General features: G+C 40.9%; 1 protein-coding gene and 1 long non-coding RNA gene across 5 annotated transcripts in view; both read left to right on the top strand.

Annotated features, from left to right (window-relative positions):
• LOC130429353 (uncharacterized) overlaps positions 1–20,434 on the top strand; it is a 75,868-nt gene extending 55,434 nt beyond the window's left edge. The window contains exons 1-9 of one of the 4 annotated variants that reach the window (XM_056757854.1): positions 11,280–11,688; positions 13,571–13,636; positions 13,813–13,875; positions 14,014–14,076; positions 14,215–14,277; positions 14,515–14,577; positions 14,692–14,732; positions 15,018–15,071; positions 15,345–20,434. In XM_056757854.1, coding sequence (XP_056613832.1) covers positions 11,532–11,688; positions 13,571–13,636; positions 13,813–13,875; positions 14,014–14,076; positions 14,215–14,277; positions 14,515–14,577; positions 14,692–14,732; positions 15,018–15,071; positions 15,345–15,503 — 729 coding nt within the window. In that variant the 5' untranslated portion in view covers positions 11,280–11,531 and the 3' untranslated portion in view covers positions 15,504–20,434. Of the gene's footprint in view, positions 1–11,279; positions 11,689–13,570; positions 13,637–13,812; positions 13,876–14,013; positions 14,077–14,214; positions 14,278–14,514; positions 14,578–14,691; positions 14,733–15,017; positions 15,072–15,344 lie in introns of those variants that run through there. The other 3 variants (XM_056757857.1, XM_056757858.1, XM_056757853.1) reach the window with 3 other exon arrangements.
• On the top strand, positions 3,907–5,725 carry LOC130429370 (uncharacterized). Its single transcript, XR_008907589.1, has 3 exons — positions 3,907–4,715; positions 4,815–4,887; positions 5,521–5,725. It is a non-coding gene; the product is annotated as an uncharacterized LOC130429370 (long non-coding RNA).
• Positions 20,435–27,971: the final 7,537 nt, after the last annotated feature.

Raw genomic sequence — 27,971 nt, 5'->3', positions numbered from 1 at the left:
TAATACACAAACTACTTTTGTTATTTATTCATTTATTCCTTTAACTGAAAACACCTGCATCTTTGTAGCATTTATGTCTTGTGCATTTAAAAGGACAAGCTATGTCATTTAAAGGTCGTTTGTAGTTTGTGGAGGATCTATTGACAGGAATGCAATATAATATACATAACTATACCTTCAGAGATTTATAAAGAGCTTACATAATGAGCTTTTTCTATCTCCATAAACTGCAGGTCCCCTTACATGGAATTTGTCATGTTGTTTCTACAGTAACCCTTTACGGACAGACTGCAGAGCTCCATAAATAGGCTACGTCATCTTATTCGGCAAAGAAGCAAAAACGTCACAGCCATCTTAGCCCTGTGAGAGCCACAGTAGTGCTAAGAAAGGGAGGCAGGAGGGGTGGAGTGAGTCACTTGTTTTGCAATTTGCAACCTCACCCCTAGATGCCGCCACATTTCAAACACTGGACCTTTAAATATTTAACTTGCAATGGACGAAAATTCTTCACAAAATGATTACACGCTTTTGTCTGACCTTTGCGCACAAATAGTCCTTTTGGACGGTCTGTGACCTCCTCAGGAAAGAACTCATAATTGACTTTGGGGTCTTTCTTCATGTTGCTGAAAGTGGCTTTTTACAACTTTATCAATCGCTCCATCAGACACATTCTTCCCCACAAACTCACAGATTTTCACAACGACGGATCTGAGGTCCTGTCAAAAATCAATAGATGTAAATTTGTTGTCTTAAATGGACAGTTCACCCAAAATTGAATATTCTGTCTTTATTTACTCACCCTTTCCTTGTTTCAAATCTGTTTTGAATGTCTTTTTTCTGTTGAACACAAAATAAGATTTTTTGAGGAATGTAGGAAAGTAAACAGCCCTGGGGCACTTTTGAGTACCATTGTCATTTTTCTTCTATGGTCAATGGTGGCCAACAACTGTTTGTTTACAAGCATTCTAGCAAATATATTTCCTTGTGTTTATAAGATTAAAGAAATGTAGACAGACTTTAAACAACTCTAAGGTGAGTAATTGATGACAGAATTTACATTTTCTGGTGAACTGTTCCATTAAAGCTATTGTTTACATGTTTTATGAACATATGTGGGAACACTTTCCTTGAAGCATGTATGTTTAATGCATTATAAAAGTAGTTTTAAATCATTGTAATGCACATTTGAATGCATTGTAATGTCTTTTTATAATGTATTAACTGTAAAAACAATTATCTAAATTATAACAGTATTGGCTGATACAGCTTTCAGTGATCGTGGAACGGTGATCGGCTCCAAAAATCCTGATAGGAGCACCTCTATATTTAATGTTTAATTGCCTTTGCTAACCTGGACATATTGATTAGCCCAGCCCACAACTTATTGTGTTGTCTGATATGTAATTTGCTCTAAATTTTGACCTTCTTGAAATCTTTCTTATTTAAATTAATTTTACTAGACAGCAAGGTGATCATAATGAATAGTTGTGTTGTATGAAGATTAGTTAAAAATGATTTTCTTCAACAATCAAGTTCATTGAAATTTTCTTCAACAAGTTTTGTTTAAACTACGTTAGGATATACTCTTTAAAAAACAGGTGCTTCAAAAGTTAATTAAATGTCATAGAACAACCTTTTGGTTCCACAAAAATCTTTCTGTTTCGCAAAAGGTTCTTTGTGACGAAACTAGGTTCCTCAGATTATAAAAAGTAAGAAACAGATTGTTCTTGAAGAACCATTAACTGAATGGTTCTTTGGGGAACAACAAATGGTTCTTCTGTTGTATCGCTGTGAACAACCTTTAAAGCACTTTTTTTTTATGAGTGTATTGCTGACAAAGCTACATTTGGTTATCATTGCACCATAGCACATACAATCACTTCCTTAATAAACCTGATGATTCCAGTGTCTGGGCAGCCATTACTCCTCTTTCAATTGCCATTTCTTTTTTTGAAGTCCTAAAGCTTATAACTGAGACAGCTGGAAAGGCCTTCATCACATCCGTTGCAATCTAAACAAGCACCATCATTCAATTCATTAGATACAGCTGTGGAAAAAACTAAGAGACAATTCCAAATGGTCATTTGTATAATGTCGAAAAAATCCACAGGCAAAACAAAGTTAAGAAAAAAAAATACACGTAATGTAGAGACAACATCTATTAGCAAACAACTTAAAAAGAAAATTATATTTCACATATTACTCTGCATTACTTCAACACCATGGTGACAATGATGGGACAGCTACTGCCATCTTGTTGGGTTGGATGGGTCAGCTCTCCTCCTTTTCCATTTTATGTTCTGCCACTCTGTTTTCCCATGGCACTCTCTTCTTATTGTTAGGTACTTGCTGAATGTGATTTACGTTAGTTATTGAAATTGATATTTTTACAACACATATTATACAAATTATAAAGTATCGGGGTGTAAAAGGTGAATGATAAGCAGACAAAATTTCACATCCTTTTTTAGATTAAACATAAATAGTTATGTATTAATACAATTATTTTATTGGGTAATTAATTTCCCCCAAAAATGTGTTGGGTGCAAAATCGTGGACAGACAATATTTCATAGCTTGTATAAATGTTTGATATTTGTCAATATAAGTTTCATTAAATATGCTAAATAATATAAAAAAATATTCTGGATCAGCATTAAACCATCTGAAGAGGTGTGGAGCATGGTACATCAAGTATGCACAGTCCTGACACATTTTGACTGTCAATACTTCTGTTAAACAAAAAGTTTTTTGCAGCACACCTGGATTCAGCTTTCTCTTTGATGGGTTGACCACGTAAACGGTATGGTTCAAAGCATTTATGAACTGAAATCAAACATTGAAACAAAAAAAAATGTATTTGATACAAAAAAATGTTTCTTTAATATAATTTAATAATACAGCTAATATAAAAAAGAATCATCTACTCACCAGAAACTTCCAGTGGACATGGGAAGTATTAACATCAGAAAGTCCTGATATTGTTTGAGTACCAATCTGAGATGGTGTACAATGATTCTTGAGGTGAAATCACTTTAAAAAAACAGGTAGATTATTTTTATGTGAACATAGAGAAAAAACAGTCTATATAGGATATCGAGGGGAATTTTGTTAAAGAACTCCACATCAGAAAGTGCTGCTATTGTTTGAGTGCCAATCTGATGTGGAGATGGTGTACTATGATTCTAAGGTGAAATCACTTTCAAGAAACAGGTACTTTATTTTCAATCCCTATCTGAACATAGAGAAAAAAAAACAGTCTATATAGGATATTGAGGGGACTTTTATTGAAAAACATCACATCAAACAGTCCTGATATGGTGTATGAAAAGTTACCTATTTGTCAGTTGTGGTCACCAATAAAAGGAATTTGACCTGTGCATTAATCCCATCGTGTAAGTAGTAAACAAACACACTGCAAGTCGTGAACACAGACACCCAGAGCAGTGGGCAGCCATAACTTTTTGGTTAGGAGTCTGTCTCTTTAACCACTAGGCCACAACTGGCCCACTTGGTCAAAACCAAGCACCAGAATGCCTTAGCGACGTCCTAGCAACCACCCAGAACGCCACACAAACGGCCTGGAAATCACCCAAAACATTATAGAAACTGCATAGTAACCTTTTAACGTCGTCTCTCATTTTCCTATCAACATCACTTGCAATTGTAAAACACATACGATTGAAAGAGTGCGAAACCACTTTAATTTTGAAATTTGTCATCCCGTGCTCCTACCGCAATCTTTATATATGCGCGCAGAATACCCATGTGAGGGCTGGCTTGACCGCAGTAACGATAGCAAGAGCTCAGACTTTGTTGCTTGTCTTGATGGAGTTTTGAAAGAGCACCTCGAGAATGCCACTGTGTTTAAGGGAACTTCGAAAACCGTGCAGAACGAGCTGTTGGACTGTATGTTGGCTGTTATGAGGGAACACGTCATCCAAGAAGCACAAGGCAGCGATTTTCTATCAATCCAGGCCGACAAGACCAGCGATATTGCCACAGTGCCAACTTGTGCTTGTGCTACATTGATACCAAAAGCAACGATTTTTTGCTTTTATTCATCTGCATTCAACTACAGCTGATTCCGTCGCTACAGGACTAAAAGAGCATCTTGCTGTCATCCTTCCGGAGTATCAGACGAGTAAACTCATCTCCCAAGCGTATGATGGAGCCAGCGTGATGAGGGGTGCCAATGCAGGTGTTCAAAGGAAGATTCAAGATGTGTACCCAAATGTCCATTACATCCACTGCTATTCGAATCAACTCAATTTAATAATGCAAAAGGCCACTTCTCACATACCCAAAGTTAGATTTTTTTTTTCTGACCTTGGGTGATCTGGAAAAAAGGCTGGCAAATCCTCCAAGCGCACAAATGTACTTGATAAAGTTGTTGCCCATAGACTACCAGCATCGAGCAGTGTTAGATGGAACCTTCACAGCTGTGCCATCAATACAGTGTTTGAGCACAGAGAGGGCCTCATTCGCTGTTTTGAAACTATTTGAGACTCGGGTAACTTTGACCCTGTTTCCACCAGAGAGGCAGGAGGCTTTGCCATGCTGCTGGATGATCAGGATTTAAAAAATATCTGCACCGTTTCCACAACATCATGCCACATGTGGACATCTCTATGCCAAACTCCAGCAGAAGGTTATAGATTCAGTTCACATTAAGGGGAGCATCCAGCAGTTCCAGCAGGACATACAGAAGATCAGGTAGCAGCTGTGTTCCTCCTTTTGTATTTGTTATCATTATTATTGTTATTAGTCATACAATTCTTAATCCTTTGTCAATCCTTCTCTGGTTAACCAAAGCAGTGAAGCAGCTTCTCAACCGAAGAGGCGGCGGTCGACCAGTCCAGAAGTCCATGAACGGATTGCATCAGAAGTGAGTTTATTGCAGTCCTTGTTACTCTGCAGTGTTTCTTGAAAAATATATCAAAGGAAGCCATCAAAAAGAAAGTAAAAAATATTAACATCAAGTTAAATGGCATTGTTTCATTTACCTTCTTTGGGTACTGAATGTGTTCTCATGTCTTTGAGTTTATACATTTTTGCTTAAGTACTGTAGCAAAGAGTAGATCCTTTGATATTGGGCTTTATTCAACTTTATGAAACTATACTACATTTATTTGCAATGCATATTTTACTACAAGTCGATCTATTTAACCATTTCCATAGTCTTTAAATTGTGATCTAAATAGATTTGTTATTCTTAGGTTTCCTCTAGTGGGAAAAGTTAGTATTACGGCCTTCATATTCGCTGAATCTGATTGACATGAAAATGGCTGATATTTTAAAAATTGCTATTAGCGCCCTAAACATCAGAAGTTCATGAAACTTGACATGTTGTCTCAGAATGTCTAGTCCAAATGTATGAAGTTTGGATAAATTAGGGATTCAAACACTGAAATTGGTCTCCGTCTCTCTATAACATAAAACTGATCATTTTAAATGTTGCAGTTGAAATTGACATTTTGTCATCACTACATCATTTTTGTTTTTGTCCCTCACTCTGTAGGTTTGTGGCACCATACTCCAACACACCATGGAACGGTTCTGCTTCACAAGCCACCTCATCAGTGCCACCTTGCTGCAAGCAGACAGGTTTGAACCGTACACCGTGGCGTTTCCTGAAGATGCACTGAGTAGGACTTTGAAGGCCTATCCAGTGTTCAATGGGAGTAAGCTCAAGACAGAGCTTAGTCTCATCCACGGCAAGGAAGATTTCAGAACCTGTTGTCGTGCTGTGGACCTATTCCAGCTGCTTAAGGAGAACAATCTTGAAGAAGTCTTTTCAGAGACTGTCACTCTCCTAAAGATCCTCATCACCACACCCATGACCACAGCCAGAGTCTGAGAGTTGTTTGAAAAGACTTAAGACTTTTCTTAGAAATAGCATGACCCAGGAGAGGCTAAATGCATTGGCCATGCTGTCAATGGAGAGGAGAGTGGTGACTGAGATAATTGACTTTAACCAGAAGGTCATTGAGAAATGTGCAAGTCTGAAAGAAAGGAGAGCAAAATCTCTTTCCAAATCGTGTTACTGCTATAATGATTAGGTAAAAGTTTTTTTTAATGATTACCTTGATTACTTCATTACTGATAATAAACCCACATTCAATCAAATTCACTGATTCGTAGTACATTTATTTAGATGCATTGACTGTAATAATGATACATCGCCTGATTAATGGCTATACATACATATATATATATATATATATATATATAATGATGGCTTTATAGTCTGAAAGTTTGATTTTCAGTATGTTTGCGCCCCCTCAAAATTTTTTATCACCAGCCACTGCTCCAGATGAAAGATTGAGTGACCCGTGTGTCGGAAAAAAGTCACGGAGATCCCATCTTTGCTACAGAGCTCGAGTTTGGCTTAACCTTGACAATGCCCTTCTTAAACTTAGCTTTTAATAATGTAGATGTGTATATCTTTACAGACAACCCATGCATTCATATTGTAAAATGCTAATCTATTTACGAATGATATCTTTTAAACATCAATATGTGTCAAACTTTATCTATTGGCCTACAATATGAGGTTTTAGGCCAGTTTGGTATAGGAGACGATGCAGTTCACTAGAATGACCAGTAGATATCGACAAGGTCCATCCTTTTCATGTTTTTTAACCTATGAAGAGTTTGGATCCAAAGTGAGAACTCCGTCCAGGACCGATTCTAGGCTTTCAGTTTAAGTCAGACACAGGATAATTGGAGAATAAATGCGATAATGACCGGGAAATAATCTATAGGTGAATGAGTGATGTGAATAAGAACCGGTGAGAGGGAAAGCCTGACTGGGAAACACGAGGGCAGGTGAATGATGATGATGACACCGAGCAAATGGCGAGCTGTCAAAACAACGTGCACATGTGCTCGACAAAAAACAAATGCACACACGCAATCCAGACAAAGTCAAATGATAAAAAAATTGAAATATAATTACATGGAGCCATTCTGTATGACAGGTAAAGAATATAAGGAAAGTGTAAAAGCAAGAACTTGAGCAGAGACAATCAAGTTGACCAATCAGAAAGCTGTATTTAACTAGCATTACTAGAAGCACAGGACAAACATTTAAGCCCAGCGTTTTTCATCACCAGCATGGGCCTAGGAAATCTCAAAACAATTCTTGTTCATTTTTAACTCAACAAAGTTAAGTGAAAGTGAAAAGTGAATGTGATCTATTTGTCAGATATGGTGACCCATATCCGAAATATACCTCTGCTTTTAACCCATCCAGAGAGTAGTGAACACACGCACAGCAAGTGGTGAACACACATACACCCAGAGAAGTGGGCAGCTATTGCTGCAGCGCCCGGGGAGCAAGTAGGGGTTAGGTGCCTTGCTCAAGGGCACCTCAATCGTTACCCTCCGGACCTGAGGATCGAAAGCCATTACATAACAGACAATGGTAGCCCAATTTTCCCCCATGATTCAGCATTGATCTGGTTCAGTCGGAACTCAGAAATGGCACAGGAAGAATACAAGGTTCTCTGTGATAAACTCTTCACCTATAACGAATGGACTTGCCTTTGAAAGGCATTCATATAATTATTGCAGAATATATGGACAGTTGAAGGGATTTTGAAAGAAGGGATGCCGACTTCTTTCTCATTATCGTCCTGAAATCTACTAAATCTGTCGCTAATTGTTTCACAAGTCACAACTCTTGCTGTTGTCAAACTAAACCATTTAAGAATAAACTGAAGACAAAACAGGCAAAAGAAAAATGGCATAAAAATGTTGGCAATTGCAATCTCCAAATGTTCTGTTTTTATTATCTTCAGGGATCTTCTTTTGTGTTATGCAGTAGAAAGAAAGTCAAACAGGTTTGGAATGACCTGAAGGTGAATAAATTATGAATGAAACTAACTGTCTGTCATTTTTCCTTCAGATAATAAAGATAAATAAACTCCAGCTGGTCAAACGGCTAAATGTTAGCGATTAAACCTGGGCCAAGACTGCCGAGCACTTCACTCCCGTCCTCACAACAAAGGTATAAACACAACTCTCTCACTTCTTAACAGATCTGTCAGGATTTGACCGTGTATGTGCTTATACCCATAATCACATTTCCTCACAGGATTCAGAGGATGTATCGCATATGATTGAGTTGACCGACCAATGGAAAGAGAACCTAACCACCTTCATGGAGAACCTCCGAAAGACTGAAAGCAGTCAACCCGAGACCATCCAATCTGTTCGAGCTCATGTTGTCAAGTGGCAGAAGTTCTGTGACGACCAGATCAGTGAACGAATTCCTGTTTTATTTTTTTACATTCTTCAATGTTTTATTCACTCTGTTTTTTATCATAGAAAAGGAGCCCTGATATGGAAACCGTTAGATCTTCAGAGGAGAAACTGTCTTATGACCTGAAACAATGGTCAACAGTTAGATAACAATGCTAATTGTTTTATTTTCTGGGTTTCTATTAATTCTAGTACTTTCCACTTTAAGTAAGTAAAAATAAGTTAATCCCTATCTCTGTTAAACCCTAGGTGTTAACACAACAATGTGCAAACAATGCAACAAAAATGCAAACAAACCTACAAGAGTCCTGGATTGAGGTTTGTCTTCGGTTTTCTTTAGGAGAGACCCGGCTTTAGATGGAGGCCAACCTAAAGGTCAAGAGGCCATGGGAGAGCTGTCTAAAACCATCACTGAGCTTCACAAGCAGCTGAGAATCCGCATCAATAGTGAAAGTGGTAATATGCAGGACTTTCCACATATAGTCAAGTCTTGATTCTTAAATTAATGACTGTGTTTTGGTTCTTCATGCAGGTATGCATGCAACAGTAATGTCACTTAGTGGGAATACGGAGTTCTGGTCCAGAAGACTAAAATCCCAGAGTGGACCTGAACGGCATCCTTCAAGAGATTGGGTGAAGATGGAGGAAGCTCTTGGTAGCTTGATAAATCTGTTTGAAGATGCCGTTTTGCTGGTGGACAGTACATAACTTGAACAGTCCAGGGCCAAGAAAATAGAAAAACAAGACAGTTGAAATACAAAATTTTAAGTCCATACAAGTATTGTACATATTTGACTAAATCATGTGTTGAAATAATCCATAGTTTTTTTATGGTTTGTAGAGCTTCTATTTGAAATGGATGTTCCTCATTGAACTATTATGTTTCTTTTGTCCTTCTGGGTCTGTGAATGGATGGAAATCGCTGATGTCCTGAATACATTGAACAACACTTGTGCTCCCAAGAAAACATATTTGACGTTGAAGACATGAGGCTTCAGGAGGATGTTTGAGACTGGCCTTACCTGCATTACGTAATGAGCCATTCATTTCATTAGATGACCTTAGGTTGCCAGGTAAATTCAATTAACTCCAAACTGATTCGCTGGATGGTGGACCTTCTGCTTGTTATGGTGCCACTGGTAGATTCGGATGACCAGGCATCTCTTCCATCGCCTGAATTGAACATCATAGTCGACATGTCTGCTGGGAAGCTGGATAAAGATGCCAGAATCATCTCCGAGAAACTTTCCAAATACATCACAAGGTAACATTTCCAAACCCAACATAAGCTGAGGATTCTGGTCATCTTTAAATTGCAGTTCATGGTTTGACATCCTAAATATTAGTTTTTACTAAATGTCATGCTGTTCAAACCCCAAATGTATTTGTTTATTTATTATATATATTTAATTTATTACAAATCTCTTTTTAATCATACAATGTAATATTTCAATACGTTTGTATTTAATTTGGTTGAATTTTAGTTCATATGCTGTAAGGACCCTTGAAATCAATGGCTTGAGTGAAACTTCTTTTTAAGTTTTAATGTTTAAAAAAACAAAGAAAGGCAAGATTTATGACCAGTTGCACTTTTGCAAACACTTTCCTTAAAATTGTAGCTTTGGGTTATAGTCTTTTAGTCTCATGATGCTATTAGTTCAGTGCCGACAAAGATCAAACCACAAGTCTGTTCTCAGGTGATACGTTTAATTACAGCAATTTACAGATGAGCTTGTTGTGTCTCCTCACACCGAGAATGCCCAGGAAGCCTTCAGTGCTTTAGAAACAGTGCGATCTCTTCAGCACACATATTTTGACTATAATGACATCTGTAGATTTTCTTTAGGCTATGTAAGCTGTATTTTGTAGAGAGGTGGAAGCTCGATCATTCACTGCAGAAGTAGGGGTTCTGAAAGCCGCAGAAGAACTGCAGGATGACAAGATCCAAGATCTGGAGAAACAATTACAGGCTCGGCCCAAGATGGAGAACAAATGTAAGTGTTAAACAACCACTAAAATAAATTACACATAGCAGTATCATACAGTATTTATTGTATGTTTGAAATGTGTTTACCATTTTTTATGTTTACGTCAACATTTCAAAATGAATATGTCCCGCCCTTATTTACATTTTAAGAAAATAAGTTCTTCAACAGAGGTCTCAAGAAATGGTGCAGGTTAACGACTCTGTGACCTGCAGATGGGGCATCAAGGACAAATAAGAGATGTTAGAAAAATTCAGATGATGCTTAAGATAAATGTTTCTTTGTTTTTAAGAACTGATCCATCTCTGTAGTATCTCTGTGACGGTTCATTTGCAATTGGAGGAGTCTGCGTGTAAGTCTAACAAGTCATTACAGGGACTAACATCCCACCCACACATGTTTAGTGAGGGATGCTGAATGCAACAGTGTTATTTTAATGTAACACGAACTTAAAACAAACCTTTGTGGTGTTTGCAACTCTTTAGATAATGGTCTGTTGTCTATAGTTTTTTTACATAGATCATCTTAGATAGGCTAATGTAAAGAATGTCGTGTGAAATTAAGACCTGCTGGGTAAAAGAGTGTCTATGTAAGTCTGTATACTTTACAATTTTTTTTAATATTTACATGGTCAATACTTATGATTGTTGAGATAAATAGAAATAAAATGTTGCGGATGTTAAAGTTTTAGTTGTCATCTGTTGTTTGTGTATTTTATTCACTTAGTTTATAGTGTTTCAGTGATGTTTTAATAATGCAAAAAAATGTTTTACCAATGACTAAAAATTTTCAACTTGATTGTTTAAAACTGTAATTGCATAAAAATAATAAAACTTAAAAATTTTCAGACGCAAGTAACGTTATAACGTTTAGCCTAACACCTGGTTATCAAGGTTACCATTAACTAAAGAAGTCGTGTTTGTTTTTATTTATTGCAGAAATCTGGTTATTTTTTATGAGGAAATCGTGTACAGAAACAAATTACAGACATAAACTGTTAGTTAAGCGACCTGATGTGTTCAGATAATAGTATTTTATTTTTGAGTGAACTGTCCCTTTAAATTTAGCTTGAAGGTCAGGCGTCCTATTTCGTTGCATGTGATTGTGACGTAATTCGCCGGAAGCCTTTTGAAGCCTCTTTTGTTTGTCTGCAGGCATTTCATTTTCAGTTTGCTTTGCCCTGTGATAGAAGATTTACTTTACCCTGTGATAGAAGATTTACTTTACCCTGTGATAGAAGATTTACTTTACCCTGTGATAGAAGATTTACTTTAAAGCAATGAGTCGTTGGCGAAAAAAGAAAGATCATCGTTTCTTAAACGAGTTCTTGGAAACGACACGGGCACTATCCAAGTGTTGCTCGCTTCAAGTCCCAATTATATCGCAAAGGGAATATCCACACATTCCAGACGACTCCTTGTTTTTGCAACGAGCAGGTAAAACATATTTAGTTGATATAGTTATAACGTTAACCCTCCTATTATCCTAGGGGTCAATTTGACCCCATTCAATGTTTAACGTTTCTAAACACATAGTTGAAATCTCTTTTTTTTTGCTTGAGAATTAATGACTTTTCCTAGTGGAATCTGAATTTTCGCGAGAACTTTGATATTTTGCGTGCCATGGGCGAGGGAAAACTAAATTATTGCGAGAACTATGATATTTCCTGTGCCATGAGTGGGTGAAAAACTAAATTATTGCGAGAACGTTTACATTTCCTGTGGTATGGGGCAGGGGAATACATATAAAAGCTTGGACAGAAGACTTCTAAACCATTTGTTTTTGTGCTCTGTGGATACTCTCTTTATGCACTCAATTCAAATATGGCCTCTAAGCAAAGGTATTCTGTCAATGAGGTTTGGTCACAGGTTTTTGGCAGTGAAAGTGACATAGAGGAGAATGTGTCTGAGATTGATGATAATGTTGAGGAGGACCCTGATCATGAGTCATCCTCCTTAGATGAGAATGAGACTCCTAGTGTTGACCCTCCAGTTGTCTCTGAACCACCTTCAGACACATTACCTTCCAAAAATGGAAAGTTATTATGATCCCGCTCCCCACTTGGACGTCAGTGTAGACTCATCAATATGGTTTCAGGGCCCACCAGATAGGCTGTCAGCCATATACAAGATATAAAATCAGCATTTGAGCTGTTCATTACACCATCAAATGAAAGGGATATACTTGAAATGACAAACTTGGAGAGAAGGAAGGTGTATGGGGACAGCTGGAAAGAGCTTGATGTGACTGACTTGCAAGCCTACATTGGGTTGCTCATTTTGGCAGGAGTGTACAATTCAAAAGGAGTATCAACAACAAGCCTTTGGAACGCCGACACTGGAAGGTCAATATTTCCAACCACAATGTCCCTAAATACATTCCATGCGTTCTCCCGTGTTATACGCTTTGATGACAAAGAAACAAGACAAGGCCGATGAGAGCGTGACAAACTCGCAGCAATACGGGATGTATGGGGCAAGTGGGTCAATCGATTACCCTTTCTTTATAATCCAGGCCCCCACATCACTGTGGATGAATGTCTGGTTCATCTCTGGTTCATTTCTGTCCTAACAGAAATGATTCCAAGACCAGCAACACTTGTGAGAAATGCAAAAAATACGTCTGCAAGGACAAACTTTATGCACATCATGTGCAAATGATAAATGGCTAAAATGTTCCGGCGGGTGGGCTGTCCATATTGGTGTTCAAATGCTGTGCATAAGATTTTTGTATGCTGTCAAACTCATATATTCATACCAAAAAGCAAATACGTTTGCATAAAACAATTACTGACACAATGCTCAAATGTACTTTTTTTTTATGTGTTTTATATGTTCATTCATTCTCCCTTGTTAATGAATTATTATGTGTTCCTTAATTATGTGATAATATTAATGATGTTCTGTTTTAGAAATAATAAATTGACCACAAACATAATGCATGTTACACTACTTGCAATAGGTATTTTGGATGTACAAGGGGTGCGGAGTGGTGGCGGTGAGGTGTTGCGGGTTTATTTAAAGGTCTTTTTAAGGACTCACCAAAGATATATATTACCTGACACAAACCTTTTAGAAAAAAGTCCCATTCTGTAGGTTTAAATTGCTGGGGTCAAATTGACCCCAGTGGGTAAAATATGTTAACAGATTTTAGGGTAACAGGAGGGTTAAAGAAAATAAGCCACCTCGTAAAATTACGTTTTTGCGGTGAAGTTTTGTTGTTGGTTAATTTCAGTTATACACTGCAATGTATCGTATAATAAATATAAACAACGGCGTCCAATTAGTATGTTTTCTACTTGCCTTAATATTTCTATAGCTGAAGTTTGGGGACCCCACAAAAACATCAAGAATGTGTCTTCAAACGATGACGTCTTCGTCAAAGGTAAATAAACACAATTTATACGTTATACTGTATGTGGCAAATGCCAGCTCTGCACGGCTATGTATAATGCATCTTAACAACGATGTGTGTTTATCCTTTTTTTCAGTTAATATTTTCATCAATATTATGTATTATGTATACCAAATGCATAATGGTCTCTTTTTTCAAATCTGTAGCACACGAAAGCGTTGAATCTTTGTTCGACCAGGAGATTTCTTCAGATGATATTTTTGTAACAGGTGAGGCTAATCTTTATATATGGATTATGTCAATTCTGCAGAGAAATGTATGATATATTTAAACAGAGATGTTTTTCAATATGTGGCTAATGTCAGTCATACAGCAATGTATAAGGGTCTCTTTTTTCAAATCTGTAGCACGCGAAAGCCTTGAATCTTTGTTCGACCAGGATGTTTCTCCAGATGATATTTTTGTAACAGGTGAGGCTAATCTTTATATATGGATTATGTCAATTCTGCAGAGAAATGTATGATATATTTAAACAGAGACGTTTTTCAATATGTGGCTAATGTCAGTCATTCTGCAATGTATAAGGGTCTCTTTTTTCAAATCTGTAGCACGCGAAAGCCTTGAATCTTTGTTCGACCAGGATGTTTCTCCAGATGATATTTTTGTAGCAGGTGAGGCTAATCTTTATAAATGGCTAATGTCAATTCTGCAGAGAAATGTATAATATATTTAAACAGAGACGTTTTTCAATATGTGTCTAATGTCAATTTTGCACAACAATGATTAGCAGACATCGAGAAGGTGTCTTTAGACTGTGACGTATTTGACACAGGTAAAAAAATTTTCACTGTGGCACTGTCCGATACAGACCAATATACATAAGCCATGTTTCTTTTTCATATCTATAGCACATCAAAACATCGAATCGCTGAAAAATGAGTCGGGGTCAATAGATGAGGTGTTTGCAACAGGTGAGAATCATCTTTACATGTGGCAAATGTCAATTCTGCATAGTAATGTATAATATATAAACAGTAAGAACTTTGTCCCTTAATCATCTTTGATTTTTATTATTACATTTATAGAAAAAATAAGCCGGGAACCGAACAGACAATGTGCTGTGGAGGTACGTGTATTTAATTTCCTAAATTTTAAAATTAACGCTTAAATGTTATTGTATTTTTACTCATGCCAACATTTAAGAATTTTCAGTTTTATCACTATACATAAAGACTTTAGTAAAATGATTTGAAAAAAATCAAAACAGTCACAACAATCTTACCCACCCAAGTCAGATGAATAGATTATTGCAAAAGTAATAACATCAGGAATGTGAGATGTGAATAATTTTTATATGTACTGCACAGTCATTGTTCATTGTATTAACAATTTGGTTTTCTTTATGGATTAGTGGCCAGGATGTTACATCCGCCCACCAGTATACATTAATTTAGACCCTCCCAGGGTAAGACATGTTTTATATTTCTAATTCATTTAAAAATATGGATACTTCAAATGTATAGCTTGCATCTGAACAGAAAGCATTTTAATTTACATTTATTGACTTTGGAAACGTGTTCTGGCACTCACTGTATAAATCATACTTTGTATTGTATTATATGCATGATCTCAGACGCTAAGTAACTGTAACACGTTACATGAATCAATGCAGGTGTACAAGAGTATTTCCTTTCTACAATATTCTCATATTCAATATTCTCTTGTATTCTTGTCCAAGATGATCTCTCGGAGTACCCAAACAAGCGAGTGTCAGCTTCATATCAGTGAAGAGCCGAAAAAGAAAAGGAGAAGAAAGGCCATCAAGGCCTTCTTCAAAAAAAAGTGGAAGGCGTTAAAACGCACATTCACACGGTGCCCAGGGGACTCCGATTCATAGATGGAAATTTACTTTATTGAATTTGTTTGTAAAACACAGAAAAGAAAAACAAAGCAGGATCTACGACGATGAGCAGCGGATCGTCCCTACCTGCAGCAACTTTCCCCTGGGCGTCTTGGCAGTTCCGGAGGTGTTAGAGATTTTTCTAAAAGTCCTTTTCAGGACTGACTGAGCATTCTCCAGCGCGGCATGTCCCGCTGTTCTCTTGGGTGCGGCACCCTCATCGAGGAGGGGGATGGACACGATCGCTGCGTTAGGCGTCTGGGCGTTCAGCACGCTGAAGCAGCGTTCGTTGACGCATCTTACCCGCACTGCGGGCAGATTGTCATTCAGAAGTTGCGGTCACGGGTGGCTGTCTTCCTACGGGAAACAGCCACCATTTCGTTTGCTACCCGGGCCGTGACAACGGTGGCTATGGCCCCGAAGTCCGCCTGTGTTAGCAGCGTTAGTGATGTTCGCTCTTTTGAACATTCCCCAACCGGCGGTGGCATACCGTCCGGACCCTCAGGCACGCACTCGGAAACGATGCGTGACGTAGATGAGATGTCGCTCGCAGCATCGGAGGGAGACTGGCATCCAACTCTGGCGAATCCGAGCTCCCCCCCGTGGGGTCGAGCTCAGGATGAAGCAGAAGTGATGTCAACCATGCTAACCCGGGAAAGCGTGGTTCCTGGGGTCGGAGCGCGGTGAAGACCGCGCCAACCCCAGGTGCCATGTTTTTTCCCCGGAGGTGCATGAGGAGCTGTGTAAAACTTGGAACGCTCCACTCACGGACCGTTCCAGTGAAACCAGCTCCGGCTCCCTTACTTCCCTCGTTGGTGGGGGCAGCCGGAGGCTACGTCGAGATTACCCGGGGGGGAACGGCGCCTGCGCTGCACCTGTGCCGCGGGCGGCTACCTCCTGTGGGGAATTGGCCACGCCTACCGTCCAAGGCATGTAGGACTTCGGCATCACTGGTGCCGAGGCCTTGCGCTGCCGCGGGCCAGGCTGCCTCCTCTCTCTATGCCATGGCCATCCTGCAGGCCAGGGCGTTAGGAGAGCTCCACGGGGGTAAGGCCGACCTGGGTATAATGCAGGATCTCCGTGCTACCACTGATGGCGCTCTACGGGCGACCAATGTGGCGGCACGGGCTCTGGGTCGGACGATGTCCACGGTAGTGGTCCAGGAGAGACACCCCCGGCTGAACCTTGTGTAGACGTATGACACCGAGAAAGTCAACTTTCTTGGTGCGTCTGTCTCGCAGTGGGGTTGTTGGTAACATCGTCATGGACTGTCTTTTTTGACGGTAAAGAAGCAGACAGTGGTGGATAGCCACATTTTACCACGCTGCGACTCAACCGCCCAGAGGCCTCAGAGATCTTGCGCGATGTATGCTTCCCGGCAGCACAGGACCCCTTCGACATCGGCTCCAGTTCCTTTGACCCCACAGACGGCACACCGGGCGCGGAGGTCGAAGGGGAAACCTCCACCCCGTCAGCAATCTTCTCGAGGGAGGTGACACTGACGGGAAGAGGTCGCCACCTTTCTGTCAAAATAGGTATCGAGTTCGTCCCTTAAAACCAAGATGTTTTGTGGGTCACGACTCGCACTTCATCGTTCCCAAGAAAGACGGCGGGTCGCACCATAGGTCTGCGTGCCCTGAACAAAGCACCTTCAAGTTCTCAGGACTGACTGAGCATTCTCCAGCGCGGCATGTCCCGCTGTTCTCTTGGGTGAGGCACCCTCATCGAGGAGGGGGATGGACACGATCGCTGCATTAGGCGTCTGGGCGTCCAGCACGCTGAAGCAGCGTTCGCTGACACATCTTACCCGCACTGCGGGCAGATTGTCTTTCAGAAGTTGCGGTCACGGGTGGCTGTCTTCCTACGGGAAACAGCCACCATTTCGTTTGCTACCCGGGCCGTGACAACGGTGGCTATGGCCCCGAAGTCCGCCTGTGTTAGCAGCGTTAGTGATGTTCGCTCTTTTGAACATTCCCCAACCGGCGGTGGCATACCGTCCGGACCCTCAGGCACGCACTCGGAAACGATGCGTGACGTAGATGAGATGTCGCTCGCAGCATCGGAGGGAGACTGGCATCCAACTCTGGCGAATCCGAGCTCCCCCCCGTGGGGTCGAGCTCAGGATGAAGCAGAAGTGATGTCAACCATGCTAACCCGGGAAAGCGTGGTTCCTGGGGTCGGAGCGCGGTGAAGACCGCGCCAACCCCAGGTGCCATGTTTTTCCCCGGAGGTGCATGAGGAGCTGTGTAAAACTTGGAATGCTCCACTCACGGACCGTTCCAGTGAAACCAGCTCCGGCTCCCTTACTTCCCTCGTTGGTGGGGGCAGCCGGAGGCTACGTCGAGATTACCCGGGGGGAACGGCGCCTGCGCTGCACCTGTGCCGCGGGCGGCTACCTCCTGTGGGGAATTGGCCACGCCTACCATCCAAGGCATGTAGGACTTCGGCATCACTGGTGCCGAGGCCTTGCGCTGCCGCGGGCCAGGCTGCCTCCTCTCTCTATGCCATGGCCATCCTGCAGGCCAGGGCGTTAGGAGAGCTCCACGGGGGTAAGGCCGACCTGGGTATAATGCAGGATCTCCGTGCTACCACTGATGGCGCTCTACGGGCGACCAATGTGGCGGCACGGGCTCTGGGTCGGACGATGTCCACGGTAGTGGTCCAGGAGAGACACCCCTGGCTGAACCTTGTGTAGACGTATGACACCGAGAAAGTCAACTTTCTTGGTGCGTCTGTCTCGCAGTGGGGTTGTTGGTAACATCGTCATGGACTGTCTTTTTTGACGGTAAAGAAGCAGACAGTGGTGGATAGCCACATTTTACCACGCTGCGACTCAACCGCCCAGAGGCCTCAGAGATCTTGCGTGATGTATGCTTCCCGGCAGCACAGGACCCCTTCGACATCGGCTCCGGTTCCTTTGTCCCCACAGACAGCACCCCAGGCACGGAGGTCGAAGTGGAAACCTCCACCCCGTCAGCAATCTTCTCGAGGGAGGTGACACTGATGGGAAGACCCCAGGGAGAACGATATCGGGCCCGACCTTCACAGCCACGGCTCTGACCGGTCGGTACGGGACGATTCCTGCCTCGTTACCTTTTCATGGCCTGGCGCCCACTTACTCCCAGAGTTTTTCCGTTCTCCCCGGGTGTACTTGCAGCCGATTGCACACTCCACTGGTCAGCGAATGTATATATACGACAGCTGTCACCACTCTCAACTGACAGTGTGTGCCATTGTCCCGCCAGGCAGGTATAAGGGAGGAACCAACCATCCGGCCGGGGATCCCGCGATCCCCCTAACCCATTCCCCTGACAGAAGACCTGTTCTCTCAGTGAAAGGACACGTTCTGGAACTCTGGAATTCCCATGTCTGGTCTCTGGACGGGACGAGAAGATCCTGAGATGGCTACTCCGCATTTACGGATGAGACCATCACCCAGGCTAGGGCCCCGTCTACTAGGCGGTTACACGCCTCTAGATGGCGCCTCTTCCCGTCCTGGTGTCTCTCTCTCAACGAGAAAGACCCACTGAGGTGCTCGATCAGGATTGTGTTGTCCTTATGAGACTGGAGACTAGCATCTCCCCTCCCCGCTGAAAGTGTATGTAGTCGCTATCGCCACTCATCACGTCTCAGTTGATGGGAAGTTTCTAGGGCAACATGACCTTATCATCAGGTTCCTAAGGGGCGTGAGAGCGCTGAATCCGCCTCATCTCCGCCCAATACTCTCTTGGGACCCTAAAGTGGTACTGGGGGGCTTCTGGGTCCCTCATGAGCCCCTCGGAGGTTCCGATCTTCCTCGCCTGAGTAGGACGGCGCTCCTGGGGAGGAAGACCCAATCCGATTTGTGTTGTGTCCAGCGCATGTATTGCACCTTTACCCGGACCGCACGCAGAGCTCTAAGCTCTGACCAGCTCCGTGTCTGTATTGGAGGACAGCAGAAGGGGAAGGCTGTCTCCAAGCCGAGGCTGGCGCACTGGGTCGTGGATGCCGTTACTACCAACCTCCCTTCTTACCCAGATACTGGTTAGGAACAGGCATTCCATCCATCACTAAGCAAGCACCCCCTGGGGGTTGGCTGGACAGAGCAGCCTTCCCCCTTAGGCCGGGATACCATATGAACTATCACAGATAGCTCTAACCGGACCTAGTGCTACCGGACGTCTGTAACACCCCCTCCGTGGGTTGTTCCGTCTGATGTATCCTCATGAGAATGGTTCCCACTCCTGGTAACCCATGAACTTCCCCAGGTGGACCTCCACCTCGCGGTTAACTACTCAGTCCGCACGTTCCATGCGTTCTCCTCCAAGGTCGAGACCATACCTATATCCACCATTTTTCCTCCCCACGGGTAGGAGGTGGCCTCTGCAGCGCATCCCTAATTAAGGAAGTTGCGCTTACCCGGTGTAAACCCGAGCCGGACGGCCTCTCGCCAGTAGAGAGCTAAGGCCTCCGTCCGTGAAAGGTTACCGGTCAGGGCTGTTCCCATCTTTCTCCAAGAAAGCTCTGGAACCCCTGACCACCACACTGGAAGGTTACAGTTTCGCGAAAGCTTCAAGCTGACACGCCCAGGCCTTTTACCGTTGCTTCGCTAGAGATTGTGACGCGATACAGCGTTGTGGCGTTTTCCAGGGGCAACCCCATCTGTCGTTCTCGACACAACGTCTCGTTCCCTCCATCATGGAGCCGAGGTTACATACGTAACAAAGACATTTTTACTGTTTTGCGTTGCTGGTTTTTACTGTTTAGTGTAGCTGGTTTTTTGTGTTTAGCGTAGCTGGTTTTTAGTGTTAAGCGTTGCTGGTTTTTAGTGTTAAGCGTTGCTGGTTTTTAGTGTTAAGCGTTGCTGGTTTTTAGTGTTTAGCGTAGCTGGTTTATAGTGTTAAGCGTTGCTGGTTTTTAGTGTTAAGCGTTGCTGGTTTTTAGTGTTAAGCGTTGCTGGTTTTTAGTGTTAAGCGTTGCTGGTTTTTAGTGTTTAGCGTAGCTGGTTTATAGTGTTAAGCGTTGCTGGTTTTTAGTGTTAAGCGTTGCTGGTTTTTAGTGTTAAGCGTTGCTGGTTTTTAGTGTTAAGCGTTGCTGGTTTTTAGTGTTTAGCGTAGCTGGTTTATAGTGTTAAGCGTTGCTGGTTTTTAGTGTTAAGCGTTGCTGGTTTTTAGTGTTAAGCGTTGCTGGTTTTTAGTGTTAAGCGTTGCTGGTTTTTAGTGTTTAGCGTAGCTGGTTTATAGTGTTAAGCGTTGCTGGTTTTTAGTTTTAAGCGTTGCTGGTTTTTAGTGTTAAGAGTTGCTGGTTTTTAGTGTTTAGCGTAGCTGGTTTATAGTGTTAAGCGTTGCTGGTTTTTAGTGTTAAGCGTTGCTGGTTTTTAGTGTTAAGCGTTGCTGGTTTTTAGTGTTTAGCGTAGCTGGTTTTTAGTGTTAAGCGTTGCTGGTTTTTAGTGTTTAGCGTAGCTGGTTTATAGTGTTAAGCGTTGCTGGTTTTTAGTGTTAAGCATTGCTGGTTTTTAGTGTTTAGCGTAGCTGGTTTATAGTGTTAAGCGTTGCTGGTTTTTAGTGTTAAGCGTTGCTGGTTTTTACTGTTTAGCGTAGCTGGTTTTTAGTGTTAAGCGTTGCTGGTTTTTAGTGTTTAGCGTAGCTGGTTTATAGTGTTAAGCGTTGCTGGTTTTTAGTGTTAAGCGTTGCTGGTTTTTAGTGTTAAGCGTTGCTGGTTTTTAGTGTTAAGCGTTGCTGGTTTTTAGTGTTAAGCGTTGTTGGTTTTTAGTGTTAAGCGTTGCTGGTTTTTAGTGTTAAGCGTTGCTGGTTTTTAGTGTTAAGCGTTGCTGGTTTTTAGTGTTTAGCGTAGCTGGTTTATAGTGTTAAGCGTTGCTGGTTTTTAGTTTTAAGCGTTGCTGGTTTTTAGTGTTAAGCGTTGCTGGTTTTTAGTGTTAAGCGTTGCTGGTTTTTAGTGTTTAGCGTAGCTGGTTTATAGTGTTAAGCGTTGCTGGTTTTTAGTGTTAAGCGTTGCTGGTTTTTAGTGTTAAGCGTTGCTGGTTTTTAGTGTTAAGCGTTGCTGGTTTTTAGTGTTTAGCGTAGCTGGTTTATAGTGTTAAGCGTTGCTGGTTTTTAGTTTTAAGCGTTGCTGGTTTTTAGTGTTAAGAGTTGCTGGTTTTTAGTGTTTAGCGTAGCTGGTTTATAGTGTTAAGCGTTGCTGGTTTTTAGTGTTAAGCGTTGCTGGTTTTTAGTGTTAAGCGTTGCTGGTTTTTAGTGTTTAGCGTAGCTGGTTTTTAGTGTTAAGCGTTGCTGGTTTTTAGTGTTTAGCGTAGCTGGTTTATAGTGTTAAGCGTTGCTGGTTTTTAGTGTTAAGCATTGCTGGTTTTTAGTGTTTAGCGTAGCTGGTTTATAGTGTTAAGCGTTGCTGGTTTTTAGTGTTAAGCGTTGCTGGTTTTTAGTGTTTAGCGTAGCTGGTTTTTAGTGTTAAGCGTTGCTGGTTTTTAGTGTTTAGCGTAGCTGGTTTATAGTGTTAAGCGTTGCTGGTTTTTAGTGTTAAGCGTTGCTGGTTTTTAGTGTTAAGCGTTGCTGGTTTTTAGTGTTAAGCGTTGCTGGTTTTTAGTGTTAAGCGTTGTTGGTTTTTAGTGTTAAGCGTTGCTGGTTTTTAGTGTTAAGCGTTGCTGGTTTTTAGTGTTAAGCGTTGCTGGTTTTTAGTGTTTAGCGTAGCTGGTTTATAGTGTTAAGCGTTGCTGGTTTTTAGTTTTAAGCGTTGCTGGTTTTTAGTGTTAAGCGTTGCTGGTTTTTAGTGTTTAGCGTAGCTGGAAAAAAAGACATTATCTGGCAATATAGATGACTGAAGTAATAAAAAGTGAAAATAGGATTTTTTTCTTTTAAATCTGTTTCCCCTACATACTTTATAAATCTAAACATGGGCTTCAAATGTTTTCAGTTCAGGACCCACCAATAGGCAATCTGTCTCAAAATATTTTTTTATCACGTTCCCTTACGTTCCAAATACGTTTTCTTGCTATATTAATATACCTTATGTTAGGGCTGCACGATTAAGGCATCATTATTGTTTATATCATTCCCCGTGATATTGTAATTGCGATAATATTACTGATTAAATTTACATTTTAAATAGGCTTATGGTTTAAAAAATTTAACTGTCTGTCAGGCAAATGCGATCTTTATTCTTCATATAAACATTCTGCTCCTGAAATACTTGATTACTGTTGTATAGTCTCAACAGATCAACTTTTTACACATTCAAAATAAAAAATCCTTCTTAAGTGAAATGTACCGCAGCGCAGTGCGCAGTTTGGGAACCTCGAGAGTTGTATCTGAAAACTGCAGCGCAGTAGCCAATGGACGGACCGGAAGGGCATGTGCTCACCCACTGTGCTAAATAGCCTATTCCCAGCGAGTTGGTAATATATTAAATATTTTGGTTATTAAAGTATTGTTCTCCATTAATTTGACGTTTTGAAATTTTACCAAGGATAATTTTCGTAAGGGAGAAAAAGTATTTACATATAGTCATTCAGCAGACGCTTTTTTCCAAAGCGACTTACAAAGAGTTCAGGGAGCCATAAACGAAATTTCATACAGGAGCAATAATACAATAGGTGCTAATACAAAGTTACTGGTTTCAACAAAAGCTAGACCACTGCCTGTTGAGAGAAAGAGTACGTTTTTTTATTTTTCAGTTGTCTGTCAAGTGTTCACAGAAGAGATGGGTTTTAAGTAGTTTCTTGAATGTTGTGAGAGATGTGGTTGACCGGACCGAGTTAGGAAGAATGTTCCACCATGAAGGAGACTGAGCAGGAAAGCGATTTACTATCTTATGGGAAGGCAATACAAGATGCTGGTGGTTTGCTGAACGCAGAGATCTTGATGGGGTGTAGAAGTGTATGAGGGTGTGAAAGTCTGATGGCTCTGAGATTACCAGGGCCTGGTAGTTGTGCTGGATTCTCAGTGAGATATGGTCTAACCTTTCTAATGCTAAATAAGCCATATAACTGCATATAAACGGCATAACCGCGTTGTCTTAGCAATATCGTTATTTTTACCCCAACCCCAACGCTGAAGTAAAAAAGATGAGAATGAAGTAAGGGCAGAACTCAAGAGAAGAGCTCACAGAGAGAGAGCAGCTTCCAGTGAGAAGAAGAAGAGACAATGCATATCTTATCCCTATTATATGGCCCAAGACACATATTATTTTGTAATTGTTTGCTTTGAAGTCCTTCGGGTCACTGGGTTCCATCATCTCACTTGAACAGATTTTGACAAAAAAATGCATAAAAAAAAGTCTGCACCCACTCCAAACTCTATAACCATAAGAGTTAGGCCACAATCCTTGTGAACTGTTGCCCTCTAGCCAGTGCTTCAAATGGAGTACAAGAACATTTAGGGTCAAAAGTATATATATTTTTCCCACAGATAATGTCATAATCTATTCAAATCTCTTGTAGCCTATCTGTCAGAACATCTCACATGGATATGACATTAAAATGCTCAGAGAATGTATTTGCTACCATTTTACTGAACCTTATTTCGGTAAACGCTAGTTAATAGAGTTTCAACATCAGAAAAATATTAGTCAATGCACAGGTTTTAAACGACGCATGTTTGTCTGCATAAGAATTGGGTCAAACCATTTCTGTAAACCTGGGGGGTTGCCTGGCGCTCATAGGCAACATGCTTCCACCATTAAAGATCCTCCTGTTTATTTGTCCTTTTATTGTGTAGTTATTTATTAGTGAAAGTTATATTTCTTAAGATAAAAAGCCAATTTTGCACATAAGTAAACATTCTGACTGTAAAACCATTTATCACACTTTAGTTTTCTTATACTAAAAAACACTAAAATTTGTTTAATAAAAAGTTTACAGATAGTGGTTCTCCAAATTTATGATACATACCTGTTTTGATGAAAAATGTAAACTTATAAATGTGGAGTTTAATTTACAACTATGGCCAGTAGGGTGCAACCAAAATACTCCACAGGGCCTTAAGAAAACATCCCATTTTAGACACAGACCTTTCAAACTCAATGTTCTTTATGGGTTCCAAAATCAAATCACAGTGGTTACTAAAGAGATAAGATACTGACTCAGGGTTTTGCTGTATACAGCCCATTTCAGGTCAGCATTTCAACTCCAATCTTGAAGGAGTTGAAATGTACACTGTACACTGCAAATTCACTAGTCAAAATTGTTGTGTTAGAATAGTTTAGAGTAAATAGTTAGGTTTTTGGTGTTGGTTCTTACAGAAAGAACTCTGTACCAGTGACAAATCATAATATTGTAGGGGTAACATCACGGGGTTGAGGATATCACAGGAGTAGAGAAGAGCGTTTAAGGTTACCTTTCCTACAGAACATGTCTATACCTTCTTATTTTATTAAACAAACTAAATAGCATTATGGTCTTTATCTTATTTATACGGCGGCATGTCATTTCAGTCTCTACGTTTACAATTCTCCTTTGTTCTCCGTATCGAGTTCCAGTCCGATGCGTGCGCACACACAGACACGTGCGCTCCGCTCAAACACAGGTAAGCACACTCCGACCAGTGGACAGAGAGCGTGTGTCCGACAATATTTCGAGTCACACGCCGGAAAAGCAAGCAGATAAAAATATTTGCGTTTTAAAACGCTCCCAGGGTGGTGAAAAAGTAAAGGAAGGACGCACGCCCTGCCCCTGACAAGCAGCAACAGTCCAGTCATCACTGGATGACAGGTTTTCGTCCATCTTGGCTTCGTTCCATTCGGACCGCGGGACATAATGAACCATTTACATCATCAGACAATTTTTGTAGTTTAAATTGAGCAGCGCGTCTACATACATGAGCTGTACACATCACACGCACTCAGGGAAATTTATGTTAACTATATTTCGCCGATATCTTTAATATCTTCATTTAGTGCCAAACGCATTTCATTTTAACCCTTTCTGCTCCGTAAATGCTGCACACGCGTCGGATATAGAGACCTGCAGACACCAAGATCAGGTAAATTAATGGACACTTTTACTGTAGGACTTCGCTTTAGCACGAGTGGCTACAAATTGTGGGTATCTGAATAAAAAATAAATGGCCTGATAAAACGTTTTATCTGAAAGAAAGAAAAGTAAAGAAAGCGCATACACTATATACAGTCATGGCCAAAAGTTTTGAGAATTACATAAATATTAGTTTTCAAAAAGTTTGCTGCTAAACTGCTTTTAGATCTTTGTTTCAGTTGTTTCTGTGATGTACTGAAATATAATTACAAGCACTTCGTACGTTTCAAAGGCTTTTATCGACAATTACATGTCATTTATGCAAAGAGTCAGTATTTGCAGTGTTGGCCCTTCTTTTTCGGGACCTCTGCAATTCGACTGGGCCTGCTCTCAATCAACTTCTGGGCCAAATCTTGACTGATAGCAACCCATTCTTTCATAATAACTTCTTGGAGTTTGTCAGAATTAGTGGGTTTTTGTTTGTCCACCCGCCTCTTGAGGATTGACCACAAGTTCTCAATGGGATTAAGATCTGGGGAGTTTCCAGGCCATGGACCCAAAATTTCAACATTCTGGTCCCAGAGCCACTTAGTTATCACTTTTGCCTTATGGCACGGTGCTCCATCGTGCTAGAAAATGCATTGTTCTTCACCAAACTGTTGTTGGATTGTTGGAAGAAGTTGCTGTTGGAGGGTGTTTTGGTACCATTCTTTATTCATGGCTGTGTTTTTGGGCAGAATTGTGAGTGAGCCCACTCCCTTGGATGAGAAGCAACCCCACACATGTTTGGAGTTAGGATGCTTTACTGTTGGCATGACACAGGACTGATGGTAGCGATGACCTTTTCTTCTCCGGACAAGCCTTTTCCAGATGCCCCAAACAATCGGAAAGGGGCTTCATCGGAGAATATGACTTTGCCCCAGTCCTCAGCAGTCCATTAAATATACTTATTAAACCCTTCTGATAATAGTTGTGTTTGTTATAAGTATCACAGGAAGAGTTTGACCAAATTGTAGCAAAAGTGTAGCAAACACTGGGGCTTAAAACTGTGACCAGGCTTGAGAAACAGGCTCCATCACCCACCGATTCAATGTTTGACTTGTCTAAAGGATCATAAATCCTAAAAGATTATTCTGGCTCTAACACAGAACAGCAAAGAGTTTAACCATGCAGAGATTATATGGTTGTCTGTGCAGCATCGCATATCTTAGTATTCTATTTACCTATGAAATCATTAGTCTGTGAACAATTTCTCAAATCTACAATTTATTAAAACTCTTTCTATGAAAAATCACACACCCACACAAAAAAAGGCCATAACTTCGCCATCACAGAACATTACCATTCCATTATATTTGTGTCAGAGTGCAGAATCAGAATAGAAAGAATATGTCAATATCATTTCCTACAGCAAATTTGAATATTGTGAACATATGTAATCACATATTTTCATTATCTTTTTAAAGCAATGACATTAGATTGCAAAGCAGCACCCTCAAAGAAACTGGAGGTGTTTAGGAGATGTCATGTACTAACAGACAAACAGACTGTTAATGTGGGCACATTTTAAAAGCTCCCGTGCTATGCCACTGGACACACATTTCGATGTGACAGTTTCTTGAACGTTAAACATCAAACTATTGTTGAAAAAGGAGCATGAGTTCAAATTGCTACATTCAAGTTCAAGTTGAGCTTTATTGTCATTGCACTACATGTTGGACATATAGCAGGACGAGATGTCGGGCCTCACAGGACCACGGTGCTACATAAATACAGATATACAACACGAAGTAAAACAGTATAAACCTATACACAACTGGCCTACTGTCAGCTTTGACTATACATATGCTATATATAAAAGTGGTTATATATACATAAACTAACAAATAAAAATAAAATATAAAATACAAACTGTACATCTGTGCAAATGGCTTCAAATACTGTACATGTGCAAAGAGAGAGAGACATTCAAGCAGCTGGCTGGGGAACAGTGTAAGGTGGTTTGTGGTGCATGAGCCAGTAAGCATACCTACAGTACAGTCATATATTACAATCAGTTTTTTGTGGGATTTGGAAACACAATGGTGTGTGAAAGTGTCTAGTGCATGCAGAGGAGAGTGTGTTGCTACAGGTGGCTTGTGCAGGCCCGCTCACCTGAATTGCACAGAAATAAAAGTTAAGCGTTTTTCCTGAGATGTGGTAAGGTGTATGTGGGGGGGGTTGTTAGGGGTTTCAAGGAGGGGCGGTGTGATGTGAGTTCAGGGCTCTCACAGCCTGGGGGAAAAAGCTGTTGTACATTGACTTCATATCCCCTAACATTCATCGATTCACAATACATGATGGTATATGTAACATCCTACAGTAAGGTAACAAGAGGAGAGATCCTTAAACTGTATATGAAATACAGTAAAATAAAGTTGAAGCTGAAGGGTAATGATGAAGGTGTAGAGTGATCAATGAAGAACAGTATTATTTAAACACTATTCTTCACCAAATTTATAAGA

Source organism: Triplophysa dalaica, chromosome 10, assembly GCF_015846415.1.
Source record: "Triplophysa dalaica isolate WHDGS20190420 chromosome 10, ASM1584641v1, whole genome shotgun sequence".
Classification (NCBI taxonomy): Eukaryota; Metazoa; Chordata; class Actinopteri; order Cypriniformes; family Nemacheilidae; genus Triplophysa; species Triplophysa dalaica.
Note: the sequence above shows the minus strand (reverse complement) of the source record. Positions and strands in the feature narration are given on the sequence as shown.